The sequence below is a fragment of the Elephas maximus genome, chromosome 9 (genome assembly GCF_024166365.1).
Source record: "Elephas maximus indicus isolate mEleMax1 chromosome 9, mEleMax1 primary haplotype, whole genome shotgun sequence".
NCBI lineage: Eukaryota > Metazoa > Chordata > Mammalia > Proboscidea > Elephantidae > Elephas > Elephas maximus.
The window spans coordinates 112165348-112178159 of NC_064827.1; the positions used below are offsets into that span (position 1 = coordinate 112165348).

Below are 12812 nucleotides of genomic sequence, written 5' to 3' on the forward strand. Positions count from 1 at the left end.
AACCCTGATGTAAGTTGGTTCTGATACGTTGAATACCTTTTTTTTTTTTAATAGTTTTCATTAGTATTGCCTTTTATTATCAGTGTCTTTATAAACCCGATCTTTGAACGTCTGTGAGTGAATATCTGAGAATGATAACATCATTTAATTACGTGCTACAACACTGTATGTAGAATATATTACTAATGATAAAATTTAAGTTGAATACATCCTAAGTCGGGAGCTACCTGTAGCTGCCAGCAATCCTCATAGATGCATCTGTCCCCATCGTTTGTTTCCTTTTTCCCTGGGCATGTCTCTGGGTCCATTCTGCTCCTTTATAGCTCGGAAGTGATTAAGTTTAGTATCTACCCTACACTGGCATGACCTCATTAACATAATGAAGCAAACCCTGTTTCCAAACAGGATCATGTGTGGCTCACACAGCTACGAGTGGCGGCACCAGGCTTGGCCTGTCCTCCACCCCTGCCTATAGCTGTCCCTGCTGGAAAGGGGAAATCACTTTCTCCATACAGGAAGAGATGGCTCTAGGCTTTTATTATTTTAACTTATTTTTTTATTAAGAATCAGTTATGGTCAACCATTTCAAGAGGTAGCAAGTCCAAGGAAGAAGTCCAAGCTGCTCTGAAGGCATTGGTGAAAAACAAGGCTCCAGGAATTGCCTGGTGGCATAGTGGTTAAGTACTACAGCTGTTAACCAAGAGATTGGCAGTTCAAGTCTGCCAGGTGCTCCTTGGAAATTCTATGGGGCAGTTCTACTCTGTCCTACAGGGTCACTATGAGTCAGAATTGACTCGACGGCACTGGGTTTGGTTTTTAGGAACTGACGGATTATCAACTGAGATGTTTCAACAAACAGATGCAATGCTGGAAGTGCTCACTTGTCTATGCCAAGAAATTTGGAAGACAGCTACTTGGCCAACTGACTGGAAGAGATACATATTTATGCCTATTCCCAAGAAAGGTGATCCATCCGAATGTGGAAATTATAGGACAATATCATTAATATCACACACAAGCCGAATTTTGCTGAAGATCATTCAAAAACGGCTGCAGCTGTATATTGACAGGCAACTGCCAGAAATTCAGGCCGGTTTCAGAAGAGGACGTGGAACTGGGGATATCATTGCTGATGTCAGATGGATCCTGGCTGAAAGCAGAGCATACCAGAAGGGCGTTTACTTGTGTTTTATTGACAATGCAAAGGCATTCGACTGTGTGGATCATAACAAATTATGGATAACATTGTGAAGAATGGGAATTCCAGAACACTTAGTTGTGCTCATGAGGAAACTTTACATAGATCAAGAGGCAGTTGTTCGGACAGAACAAGGTTATACCAATTGATTTAAAGTCAGGAAACGTGTGAGTCAGGGTTATATTCTTTCACCATACCTATTCGATATGTATGCTGAGCAAATAATACGAGAAGCTGGACTATATGAAGAAGATCGGGGCGTCAGGATTGGAGGAAGACTCATTAATGACCTGTGTTATGCAGATGACGCAACCTTACTTGCTGAAAATGAAGAGGACTTGAAGCATTTACTGGGTGAAGAGCCAAGACCATAGCCTTCAGAATGGATTGCATCTCAACATAAAGAAAACAAAAGTCCTCACAACTGGACCAGTGAACTTCATCATGATAAACAGAGAAAAGATTAAAGTTGTCAAGGATTTCATTTTACTTGGATCCACAAACAACAGCCATGGAAGCAGCAGTCAAGAAATCAAAAGATGCATTGCATTGGGTAAATCTGCTGCAAAGGACCTCTTCAAAGTGTTCAAAAGCAAAGATGTCACCTTGAAGAGTAAGGTGCGCCTGACCCAAGCCGTGGTATTTTCAGTCGCATCTTATGCATATGAAAGGTGGACAGTGAATAAGGAAGACTAAAGAAGAATTGATGCCTTTGAATTGTGGTGTTGGCAAAGAATATTGAGTATACCATGGACTGCCAAAAGAATGAACAAATGTGTCTTGGAAGAAGTACAACCAGAATGCTCCTTAGAAACAAGGATGGTGACACTGTGTCTTACATACTTTGGACATATTGTCAGGAAGGATCAGTCCCTGGAGAAGGACATCATGCTTGGCAGAGTACAGGGTCAGCGGAGAAAGGGAAGACTCTCAACGAGGTGGATTGACACAGTGGCTGCAACAATGAGCTCAAGCATAACAAGATTGTAAGGATGGTGCAGGACCGGGCAGTGTTTTGTTCTGTTGTGCATAGGGTCACTATGAGTGAGAACCGACTTGATGGGACCTAACATTTTTTATTCCTTTCATAGACTTTGTTATTTAAGAGCAGTTTTAGGTTTACTGAAAAATGATGCAGAAAGTCCGGAGAACTCCCCATATACCCCCCCACGCCATACAGTCCTATATGTTTTGATGAATATATAATGTCAGGTGTCCACCATGACAGTATCATGCAGAATAGTTTCACTGCCCTAAAAATGCCCTGTGGGGCTTAAAAAAAGAAAAACTTAATTTTTTTCTCTTTTTTTTTTCCCCAAATTGTGGAAACTTTCACACACACACCCCAAAGGAGAGACATGAACCCACGTGCCCTACCCTGGCTGCAACAGCCCCTGGCTCCCTGCTGTTTCCTGCCTCCCCGGTATCTCTCTTTTTCTGCTGGAGTATTTTAGGATAAATCTTTACCCACACATCAGCTCACCTATCCAATCGCCAGTTCAAATATCCAGTACGCATCTCCAGCAGATGGTTAAAAAACATGCTCACAACTCCATCATCATACTCGACATTAGTGATAGCTCCTTAATGTCATCCAAGATCCAGCTTAGTTCTCCTGAGGGGCCGCAAAAATATCTTTTTCCTTTTGGCTGTTTGAATCAGGACCCAAACAAGATGCACACATTGCCTTTGGTTTCATGTCTCTTCAGTCTGTTTTATTCCATAAATCTCCCGGCCCCACTCTTCCGCTGTGTGGATTGGTTGGAGAGGCAGGGCTGTTGGGCCTGTAGAATTCCCACATCATGGATTTGGTGACAGCTTACCTATCATTTAACACATCCCTCTGTCCCCAGTCATTCCTGCAAGCCATGGTTGGAGGCTGGGTTCCATTCACAGTGCACTTTGAGGCAGGCCTACCTGACAGGTGGTGGGTGTGCTGGTTTCCCTCAGGGTTCTGCACCACCTGGCCTCCCACCGATAGAATGGTCACGGGGCCCCGCTGGTCCAGCCTCATTTGTCACAGCCTTACCTGTGATGGTCTGACCAGCCAATGGGGATTGCTGCCAAGTGAATTTTCTATTTCTATCGCTCTTCCTCCTTTTATTAATATGATTCTTCTATAAAGAACTTTCCTAAGTAATTATTCAATTATCCTGAGATCTGTGGATATAAAAGTTATTCATTATTTATCTGAAATTCACATCTAGCTGGGAGCTGTATATTTTCATGTGCAAATCTGGCCACCTTCCCTGAGGGCCCCTGACTCAGCCCCTTGCTGAGCTGTGCCTTGGGTGCTCAGGACCACCCGAGGAACAGGATGTGGGCACCTTGCTAAAGCACGGAAGAGAGTCAGAAAGTAGAACCAGAGCCTCAGAGTCCAGGCCTTCCCCTCGCAGTGCTGTCACAGTGTGAAGGCGACTGAGTGTGAGTGTGTGCATGTGCTTGTGTGAGTGGCTGTGAGGTGTGAGGGTGTGAGTGGGTGAGGGTGTGAATGGGTGAGGATGTGAGTGGGTAAGAGTGTGAGTGTATGGGTGTGTGAGGATGTGAGTGTGTGAGTGCACAGGTGGGTGAGAGTATGTGAGTGGGTGAGGGTGTGAGTGGGTGTGAGTGCACAGGTGGGTGAGAGTGTGAGTGGGTGAGGGTGTGAGTGGGTGAGTGAGTGCACAGGTGGGTGAGAGTGGGTGAGTGTGTGAGGGTGTGAGTGTATGTGAGTGTATGAGGGTGTGAGTGGGTGAGTGTGAGGGTGTGAGTGGGTGAGGGTGTGAGTGTGAGTAGGTGACGGTATGTGTGTGTGAGGGTGTGAGTGTATGAGTGGGTGAGTGTGAGTGCATGAGTGTGAGTTGTGAGGGTGTGAGGGCATGGGTGTGTGCGTGTGTGAGTTCTTGAGTGTGTGTGAGTGTGCATGCACACATTTTACCCTCAGGTGGCAGGGTCATGGCCTAGTGGGGATTTGGGGCTCCTCCCTGGGCGAGGCTTACCTCCTGCCCGGCCTCCGCAGGCCCAGAGCGGAGCGTGGATGTGACGGACGTCACCAAGCAAAAGGACTGCAAGATGAAGCTGAAGGAGTTTGTGGACTACTATTACAGCACCAACCGGAAGCGAGTCCTCAACGTCACTAACCTCGAGTTCTCCGACACCAGGTAAGTGGCCAGGGGGCAGGGGGAGCAGGGATAGAGCCTGGCCCTGCGCCCTACCTCCCTGCCCTGTGTGTGGCTTACCCCTGAGCTCCTGGGCCTGGCAAGTAGCCTGGGCTGTTGCAGAGGGAGTCTTGCTGGGACCAGCATGGCCCCCAAACTGTGCAGGCACCCAGCTGTACAGCGAGCAAATGTGCCTTGCATCTGCTGCTGGCTCAGCTTGTCCCAAACCCCCGTCTTCATGCACTCTGCCCTTGTTCTTAGCCCCAGAGGCCTGGGGGCCTGCCCTCTGCTTAGATGGGTGGGTTCCCGTGAGTTATGACCAAGTGAGGGGATAGGGTTTGTATGGAGTTCAGGTGGGAGCCCTGCTCTGGGCATGGGCCTTACCAGGGGTCTCAGAGGCATTCACCATAGGAAAACAGGTTGGCTTTGGCTCCTGGGGGCTGTATTTTTGGGTGGAGTTGGGTGGCATGGCCCCAGGCTGGCCTGGACAGAGGATGGTGCTCCTCTGTGGGCAGTGGTCAGGAGGAAGGGCACGGGGAGGGAGATGATGGCTCCTGCGGGGAGGAGAGGGTCTGTGAGTGAGGGACTAGAGCCAGGGGGTGGCCAGGACCTGGCTCTGGACTGGGCCCAGCCTTGTCCGAGTAGCCATGGTAGCAGGTTCCTTTGGGACAGCTGATGTACCAGTTCATCTGCCTGTTTTGGAGCTGTGGAGTGGTCACCATGGGGGTCGCTGGGCTTGGAGTTTAGATGCAGTGTTTTCCATGTTATTCTGGACAGTACATTTTAATCAGATCAAAGTCTGCCTGCACCCTTTCACGCTCCCCGGATTTGGTGGGAGGTGGTAGGGCATAGTGAGCACCTCACCGTGACTCTGGAGAGCAGGGTGGCACCAGGAGGCCTGCGTGGTGCAGGAGAGATGGTATCTGCTGAGTGCCTGTCACTTTACATCCTACGTCAGTGCAGCCAGCTGGGACCATCTAGGTATCCAAGGAAGACTGCCTCGCTGTGAGAGGGGCCGGGGGCTGGTGCCCTGGCCTTCTCCTTGCCCCTCCTCCATGCACGGAGACCACCGTTTGATGCCTGCCACTGCCACCAACCCGAGGTGTGGCTGGCGCCTTCCGGTACTCCTTGAATGTCAGCTTGCCCATCTGTAAGCCGGGAGCAGTGCTGCCCGCCTCCCAGCTCTGAAGTGTAGTGTGGAGGACCTCGCGGAGTGCCTCCCACCTTCCTGCTCACATGGTTCTCACACAGTAGTGGCGGCACGGACCATGCTGACCCTGTTCCTCTCCCCACCACCAGAATGTCCAGCTTTGTGGAGCCGCCTGACATTGTGAAAAAACTGTCTTGGGTAGAGAACTACTGGCCCGATGATGCTTTGCTGGCTAAACCCAAAGTGACCAAGTACTGCCTCATCTGTGTGAAGGACAGCTACACTGACTTCCACATCGACTCGGGGGGCGCGTCCGCCTGGTACCACGTGCTCAAGGTGAGTGAGGCTGCGATCCCCCCTGCACTGCTGGCCTGCACTGCTGGCCACAAGCCATGGCCGGGTACAGGCTGCCTGGAGCCTCTACAGCCCCAGCTGTGCCAATGCTCCACTGCAGGAGTGGGATTCTGGCCTGCGGGTGGGCAGTGAGTCTCATGAAGTAACCTGCTAGAAGCCCACATGAGTCATGATCAGTGCTGCTCGTGTGGCTGGTGCTCAGATGGGGAGAGAGGTGTTGGGAGACTTCCTGAAGGAGAGGCCTAGGGTCTCCACACCAGCCCAGCAGGGTTAGGAAATGGGCCATGAGTCCAGCCCAGCCCAAGGCCCGAGCAGTCTGAAGAGCCTGTTGTGCCTGTGGCCTAGTTTGGTCCCGTCTCATGTGCCTGTCTACAGTGTGTGATGGTGGGTGTGCCCAGACCCTGTGACCGTCACATCCACTTAGAACCTTCCTAACATCCAGATGTCTGAATTGCAAAGCACATGTGGCCCCGTGGTTTTTTGTAAGGAAAGATGGTCCTAGGCCAGGACTAGTTTACAAGGTGGGATCCATCCCCAGGTACCTCCACTGTCTCTGGGGCATAGCAGGCTCTGTACCCCCAGGATCCCCAGGTGTGGCAGGTGCCATACCCCCAGGATCCCTGGGGTGTGGCAGGTGCTGTAACCCCAGGATCCCTGGGGCATGGCAGATGTTGTACCCCCAGGATCCCTAGGATGTGGTAGGCTCTGTATTCCCAGCACCCCCTGGGGTATGACTGGCTTTATACCCCCATTTCCCCAGGGCATGGTAGGCTCTGTACCCCCAGCGTTCCCTGGGGTGTGACTGGCTACACCCCATTTCCCCAGGGCATGGTGGGCTCTGCACCCCAGCACCCCCTGGGGTGTGACTGGCTGCACCCCCATTTCCCTGGGGCATGGTGGCCCCGCACCTCCCACAGCGGCCTCTCTCGTCACAGGGGGAGAAGATTTTCTATCTCATCAAGCCGGCCTTGGCCAACCTCTCCCTCTACGAACGCTGGCAGTCAGCCTCCAACCACAGCGAGATGTTCTTTGCAGACCAGGTGGACAAATGCTACAAGTGCACCCTCAAACAGGGCCAGACACTCTTCATCCCATCAGGTGGGATGCTGGGCCCTCCCCGCCGCTCCTCACAGGCCTTCCTCGGGCCTGTGCTGGGGCTCTTGTGTCCCTGCCCCGCACACAGGCTTCCTCCTCCTCTGCCCTGGGCCTGCTTGCTCCCTGGCTTGCCTGGGCCCCCACTGGGACTCCCTGCTGAGCCCACTACCACCAGACCTGGCCGAGGGAGCCAGTTAAGGGGGCCTGGTTCACAGGAACCTGGGCTGCCCTGCTCTGCCATAACACGGGCACACCTCTGTCCTCCACCCGCCATTCCCCACAGGTGGTGAGGCTTTTGGTTCATGAGCATGCAGGGGAGCCCTATAGAGGCAAGGGAGGAGAGGGGGCTCGCTTGTGGACATTCATCAGGGACTTTCAGAGATACTCGGGGAGGGGAGGGGCGGAGAAAGCATGCAGCCTCCCGCTTTCCTACCCCCCACTGCCCCCACGCGGTGTTGGCGGTTCATCTGGAGACTTCACTGTCTACCTCCGAAAGGCTTCTTATTCTGGGTAACAGAGTTACTGCCTTGTCCTCCTTCTTTCCCCCGGATATCCTCCCCGCTTTGTATGTGGTTTTTCCATTTTAAATCAGGGTCCAAACGAGGCCTTCTGAATCCTTCATAGTTTCTGGGTCCTGCCCTCCTTCCCTTCCTCCTTCCTTGTTTTCTCACAATCACAACTTACTCCTTGAAGAACTGAAGGGTCCCGGGGCCTGGACCCTGAGGTCCTCCTCCTAGGATAACCCAGGGTGGAGTCACAGCCCCCCACCCCCAGGAGACGCAGCTGCCCTGCCTTGTCCTTCTCCTCAGCCTGTGAGCAGAGGTCAGGGATGTCAAGGCATCTGGGGACTGGACAGGGCTCATTTTGTCACTCTGAGCCACCCCACCTCCCTGCCTTGGTTTCCCTGGCTGCCCTGGAGGGGCTGGATTAAACAGTTTAACCTGCTCCTAATGGCCTCTTCTGCCTGGAAGGCCCAGCCCACTTTCTTTGTATGGAGGGTAGGGTGGGGTCAGGAGCTCCTGGGCAGCTGGTCAGGGATCATCGAGGCACAGCAGGGCCTAGCAGTGTCTCTTTGTCTCCTAGGCTGGATCTACGCCACACTTACGCCTGTGGACTGCCTGGCCTTTGCAGGACACTTCCTCCACAGCCTAAGTGTGGAGACGCAGATGAGGTAATGCTGCCAGTGCTATGCCTGCATCCTGGGCTCTGCTGGGCAGGTCTCCCCCACTGGGTCAGTGTGATGGGCACCTATACCGGAGCCCTACGCCGGCCCACGTGGGGGCCTTGGGTGTGGCCCACTTGTTCGAGGCCTCTGTGTGCTTGTGGGGGAAGCAGGAGGTGGGCTCCCTTGACTGTGAGAGGCTCACTGGCCACCTGCAGGGCTCTGGCTTTGGGATGGTTCAGGCCACCCTCTGGGGATTTGGGGAAAATCAAGAGGCTGGCACTTCCCCTATTTTCCGGTCCCAGACCTTGTTCTCTAGTAAAGGCAACCCCACAGCCCCTGCCTGGGTGGCCTTCACCAGAGGACTTCGGGGCCCAGCAGGGGAGGCCTGCAGCCTGGGGCCTGGGAGGGTCCCTGCCTTGCCGGGCGGTCCTTGTTGCACTGAAGTGTCCTTTGCTGTGGCTTGCAGAGCATATGAAGTGGAAAGAAGGTTGAAACTTGGCAGCCTGACACAGTTTCCGAACTTCGAAACTGCCTGCTGGTACATGGGGAAGCATCTGCTGGAGGCGTTCAAAGGTAGTGGTTAGGCTGTGTGCGGAGCATGCAAGCGTGGCGGGCGGCGGGTGGGAGGGCCATGGCTCTGCTGCTGTGGCAGGGCTCTGGGAGCTGGGCGGGGCCTCCTCCTTGTGCTCTGAATGCTGCCTTTGTGTGGTCTTGAGCAGGTCTCCTCCCCTCCCTGGGCCTCGGTTTCCCTGTTTGCGCACCACAGGCGCTGGATTACAGTTTGTGCCAGCTCCTCGTGGCCTCTCCTGCCTGGAGGGGCCATCTGGGATTTTAGAAAGGGGCTGGGCTGAGTGGTAGGAGGCCTAGGCGTTCATTCAGCCTTGTGCCTGTGGCCTTGATGCAATTAGCACTAATTTCCCCTTTGCTCTCAAAAATGTCTCAGGAGGGTAAACTCCACACAGTCACTGTCATTTATGAGAGCCGGGATCTGCCCTGGCTTTGTAACAGCCAACTTAAGCACCTTCTTGATAGCCCCTCTGTGAAGTGGGAGTGTGTGTGTGCGTGCATGTGTGTGTGAATGTGTGTGGTGTGTGCATGTGATGAGCATGTGTGGCCCGTGCATGCAAGTGTACATGTGTGATGTGTACATATGAGCACATGGGTACATGTAAGCATGCACATATGCGTGTGTATCTGTGTAGTATGTGTGCATGTGCACGTGTGCCTGTCAGGCATGTACAGTGTGTGTGCATCCGTGTATGTGCACGCATGTGTGGGTGTATCAGGGGTGCCCTCCATGAGGCTCACAGGGGAGGAGGTGGGTGAAGTGTGGAGTGGGGCCTCATCACCCTGCCCACCCTCTCTGGCCCTCCTCTGGCCAGCCTGTGGGCAGTCAGAAGCCCTCGGCCCCAGCTGCCTGGTGCCCTTCTGCTCAGGTCTTCACACTTAACACGGCAGCGCGAGGGAAACTGGCTAGATGAAGGATTTTTGCTTTCATTTGTAGTTTCTTTTTAAGTGGTGACATCCCTGGGAAGTTGCATTTATTTTCCTGATAAAAGTCAGAAAGCAAGACTTTTTTATTAGGAGCCCTTTGCACTTTGACTCTAGTTTAAGACGAGAAAGCTGAAAGTGCTCCTTAATCTCTCCCGGCCAGGTTTCTATGAATTCATCAACCACTCCCCAAAACTGGAAGCCCTGAGCTGGACCCTGACAGAAGGGGCCTGTAGGAGGGGAGCTGGCCCACCAAGGAGAGCCCACAGGAGGAGAGCGGGGGGTGGAGGAGAGCTGGGGGTGGACCCATTCCTGGAGAGGCTGAGCCACCTCTCTGGGCTCAAGCCCGCTGGGGCTGCTGACCAGCTGGGTGGCTCTAGGCAGGTTGCCCGGCCTCTCTGCTCCTCAGGTCCCCTCTGCAGCAGGGTGACAGCATTAGCTGCTCATGAGACTGAGAAGATTGTTCCTGAAGATAGGGTCGTGGTGGGTAAGGTTAGTGTAGAGCTGGGACGTTGGAGGCCTGTGTCGGAGCCCCCCACAGGTGCCAGCTCTGAGCTTCCGTCTTGGACAAGCCTGGCTTCCTCAGCTTGGGAAGGGCTCTCAGACCTGCCACTAGAGCTGTTCTGAGGGTGGAACAAGATGTGCCTGATGAGTGTGGGCCTCAAACCAGGGCCTGTGACTGACTGGGAGATGGTGTCCTCGTGGGGGGACTCAGGCTAAGGCAGCAGGGCACTGCGGGAGAGGGCTGGCTCCTGCGCCGGGGCCTGGTAGCCACGCTGTTGATGGGACAGGAGGACGGGTGCCGTCCCAGCTGTCCATTTCAGCACCCTCCCAGGTTCCAAGAGGAACCGTTGGCAGTTGGGCTGGTCCTGTGGGTGGAGGCTCTGGCTGCTGCTGCTGCCGCCACTAGGGGCTGTGATGGCTGCTGGGCTGGGCGTGATGTAGGCTCAGGCTTTGGGGTGAGGCAGCGAGGTGGGCACAGTCCCCTAAGCTACTCCTTTCCCTCCTCCCCCAGGTTCTCACAAATCTGGGAAGCAGCTACCGCCTCATTTAGTCCAAGGAGCTAAAATTCTCAATGGTGCTTTCAGATCATGGACTAAGAAACAGGTAGGCACCTGGCCGCAGGGCAGAGAAGTGGAAGGAAGGTGCTCAGGAATGGGGCAGCCATTCTGGTGGATGGGGAATGTTGTGTGGTATGCAGGCAGTGCTGCCAGGTGGGGCTGGCAGAGGGCCCCTTTGCCCAGGTGAGACACCTGTACTGGGCGCCCACCCACTCCCATACTGGGCCTGGGCTTCCTTCCTGGTCAGGGGAGGGTTGGAGACTAGGGCAGTGCAGGATTCCTGCTTGGCTTTCAGACTGGGCAACACCATGCAGGGAAACACCCTGGTACTTTTCTAGGAGGCAGGGAGGGGGCTTTGCACCTGCAGCCACCATTTCCCTCCGGGCCCCAAGGCTTGGAGTAGCCCAGGTGCCATCCCGTGTGAGGTATCAGCCACAAAGTCCGCTGGAGCAATTTTGTGCCTAAGAAGAAGGGATGGGGCTGGCTGCTGCTCACAGCCTTCTGGGGGAGCTGTGCAGGCCTCATGTCCCTGGGACTCAGGTTCTCCACCTGTGCAGCGGAGGTCATAGCAGTGCCTTCTCCTTGGGGACAATGTCTGGTGGAGCGGGCCATTTCCTGGGCGACAGTGCCTGACCCAGCTTCCCATGAGGGCTCAGAGGGCAGCCTGGCCCCTGTTCACCGTCTGGAAAAGGATGTTTTTCACAGAGGGGATGGGAGGGTCTTGATGGCCTGGGCCAGAGTCATTATGGCCAAGATCTCCATCTTGCCGTGAGAAACAGGGCCTAGCCTGGGCTGAGCTTGACTGGGCCCCTTGGCCATCTGTAACCCAGTGAGGCCTGAGTCCCTGCTGAGGGGCCAAAAGCACAGGCCCTGGGCTAGGTCATGAGGCTGGAATGTTGCTGCATCTCCCCAGCTGTGCGACCTTGGCACGGTCACTGAACCTCTCTGGGCTCCATTTTCTCACCTGGGCAGTGTGATAGGAATGCCTTCTCCAGGGCTGTTGGAGGACAAGCAGGCTCTGTGAGAGCTCGGCCAGGGCTGCTCTGGTTATTCCGGAGCTGGCGCTCAGCAGGCACGTGGGCCAGGCATGTGGACCCCCACGGGAGGGTGTGGCCTGGTGGGTGTGGGCACCCCCCTAGCTCGCGGGGCTCACTGCTGGCTGTGTTCCAGGCTTTGGCGGAGCATGAGGATGAGCTCCCAGAGCACTTCAAGCCTTCTCAGCTCATCAAAGACCTTGCCAAAGAGATCAGGCTCAGTGAGGTAAGGCCCTTCCTGGGTGGCGGCCCCAGGATGGGGGGAGGCCTGGCTCCTTGTCCCAGTGCCCCAGCTCAGGGAGCCCCTAGTGCCCAGGACAGCCCCTCCCCCCATGACCTTCAGCACGGTCTCCCGGCTGTGGTGCACAGAACAGATGGTCTGCACTTAACACCAGGTGGGGCAGGTGGCAAGGGAGGGGCTGACCTCTTCCACCGCCCCCAGAATGCCTCCAAAGCTGCCCGACCAGAAGTGAATGCTGTGGTGTCCTCGGACGAGGTCTGTGACACAGACAGAGGGAAGGAAGAGCCCCTGTCTCCCGTTGAGATCACCCCATCTCAGTCCCTCCTGGAGAAAGTGTCTAAAAAAAAGACTCCCAAAACTGTGATGCCCAAGCCATCCAAAATCCCCAAGCCCTCAAAGCTCCCCAAGCCCCCAAAACCTCCCAAGACGCTGAGGATCAAGGATAGTGGCAAGAAGAAAGGGAAGAAGTGCAAGGAGACAGGCTCCCCAACCATCCCGAACCTGGACCTGCTCGAGGCCCACACCAAGGAGGCTCTGACCAAGATCGAGACGCCCAAGAAGGGCAAGGTGGGCGCAGGGCTGGGCTTCCAGGTGCTAAACAGGGTGGGAGGCTGGGTGTGGCCCTCTGGAGTGCAAGTGGTGGGGCGAGGGCCCTTGGGGAGGTGTGGGGCACAGAAGAGCTTTGGGTGGGGGGCGGTCTGCCCTGCAAAGGCACTGTCCTGCCAACACAGCTGTGTTGAGGCCCAGCCCAGAGCAGCTCATTTCTGGCCACACTGAGCTGCAGAGCAGTGAGCACTGAGGAGAAACAGGTGACCTGGCCAGAAAGGCCTGCAGTAGGAGGAGTAGGGTGGATGGATGGTGGTCTCCACAGAGGGGTTACCTAGCC

At 54.8% G+C, this 12812-nt stretch overlaps 1 protein-coding gene across 2 annotated transcripts in view; it reads left to right on the forward strand.

The window, feature by feature from the left end:
• Window positions 1-12812, forward strand: part of PHF2 (PHD finger protein 2) — an 87358-nt gene that overhangs the window by 55294 nt on the left and 19252 nt on the right. For both annotated transcript variants that reach the window (XM_049896570.1, XM_049896571.1), the window contains exons 5-12: window positions 4197-4338; window positions 5635-5821; window positions 6775-6937; window positions 8018-8105; window positions 8566-8672; window positions 10606-10697; window positions 11822-11911; window positions 12128-12493. In XM_049896570.1, coding sequence (XP_049752527.1) covers window positions 4197-4338; window positions 5635-5821; window positions 6775-6937; window positions 8018-8105; window positions 8566-8672; window positions 10606-10697; window positions 11822-11911; window positions 12128-12493 — 1235 coding nt within the window. The remainder of the gene's footprint in view (window positions 1-4196; window positions 4339-5634; window positions 5822-6774; window positions 6938-8017; window positions 8106-8565; window positions 8673-10605; window positions 10698-11821; window positions 11912-12127; window positions 12494-12812) is intronic.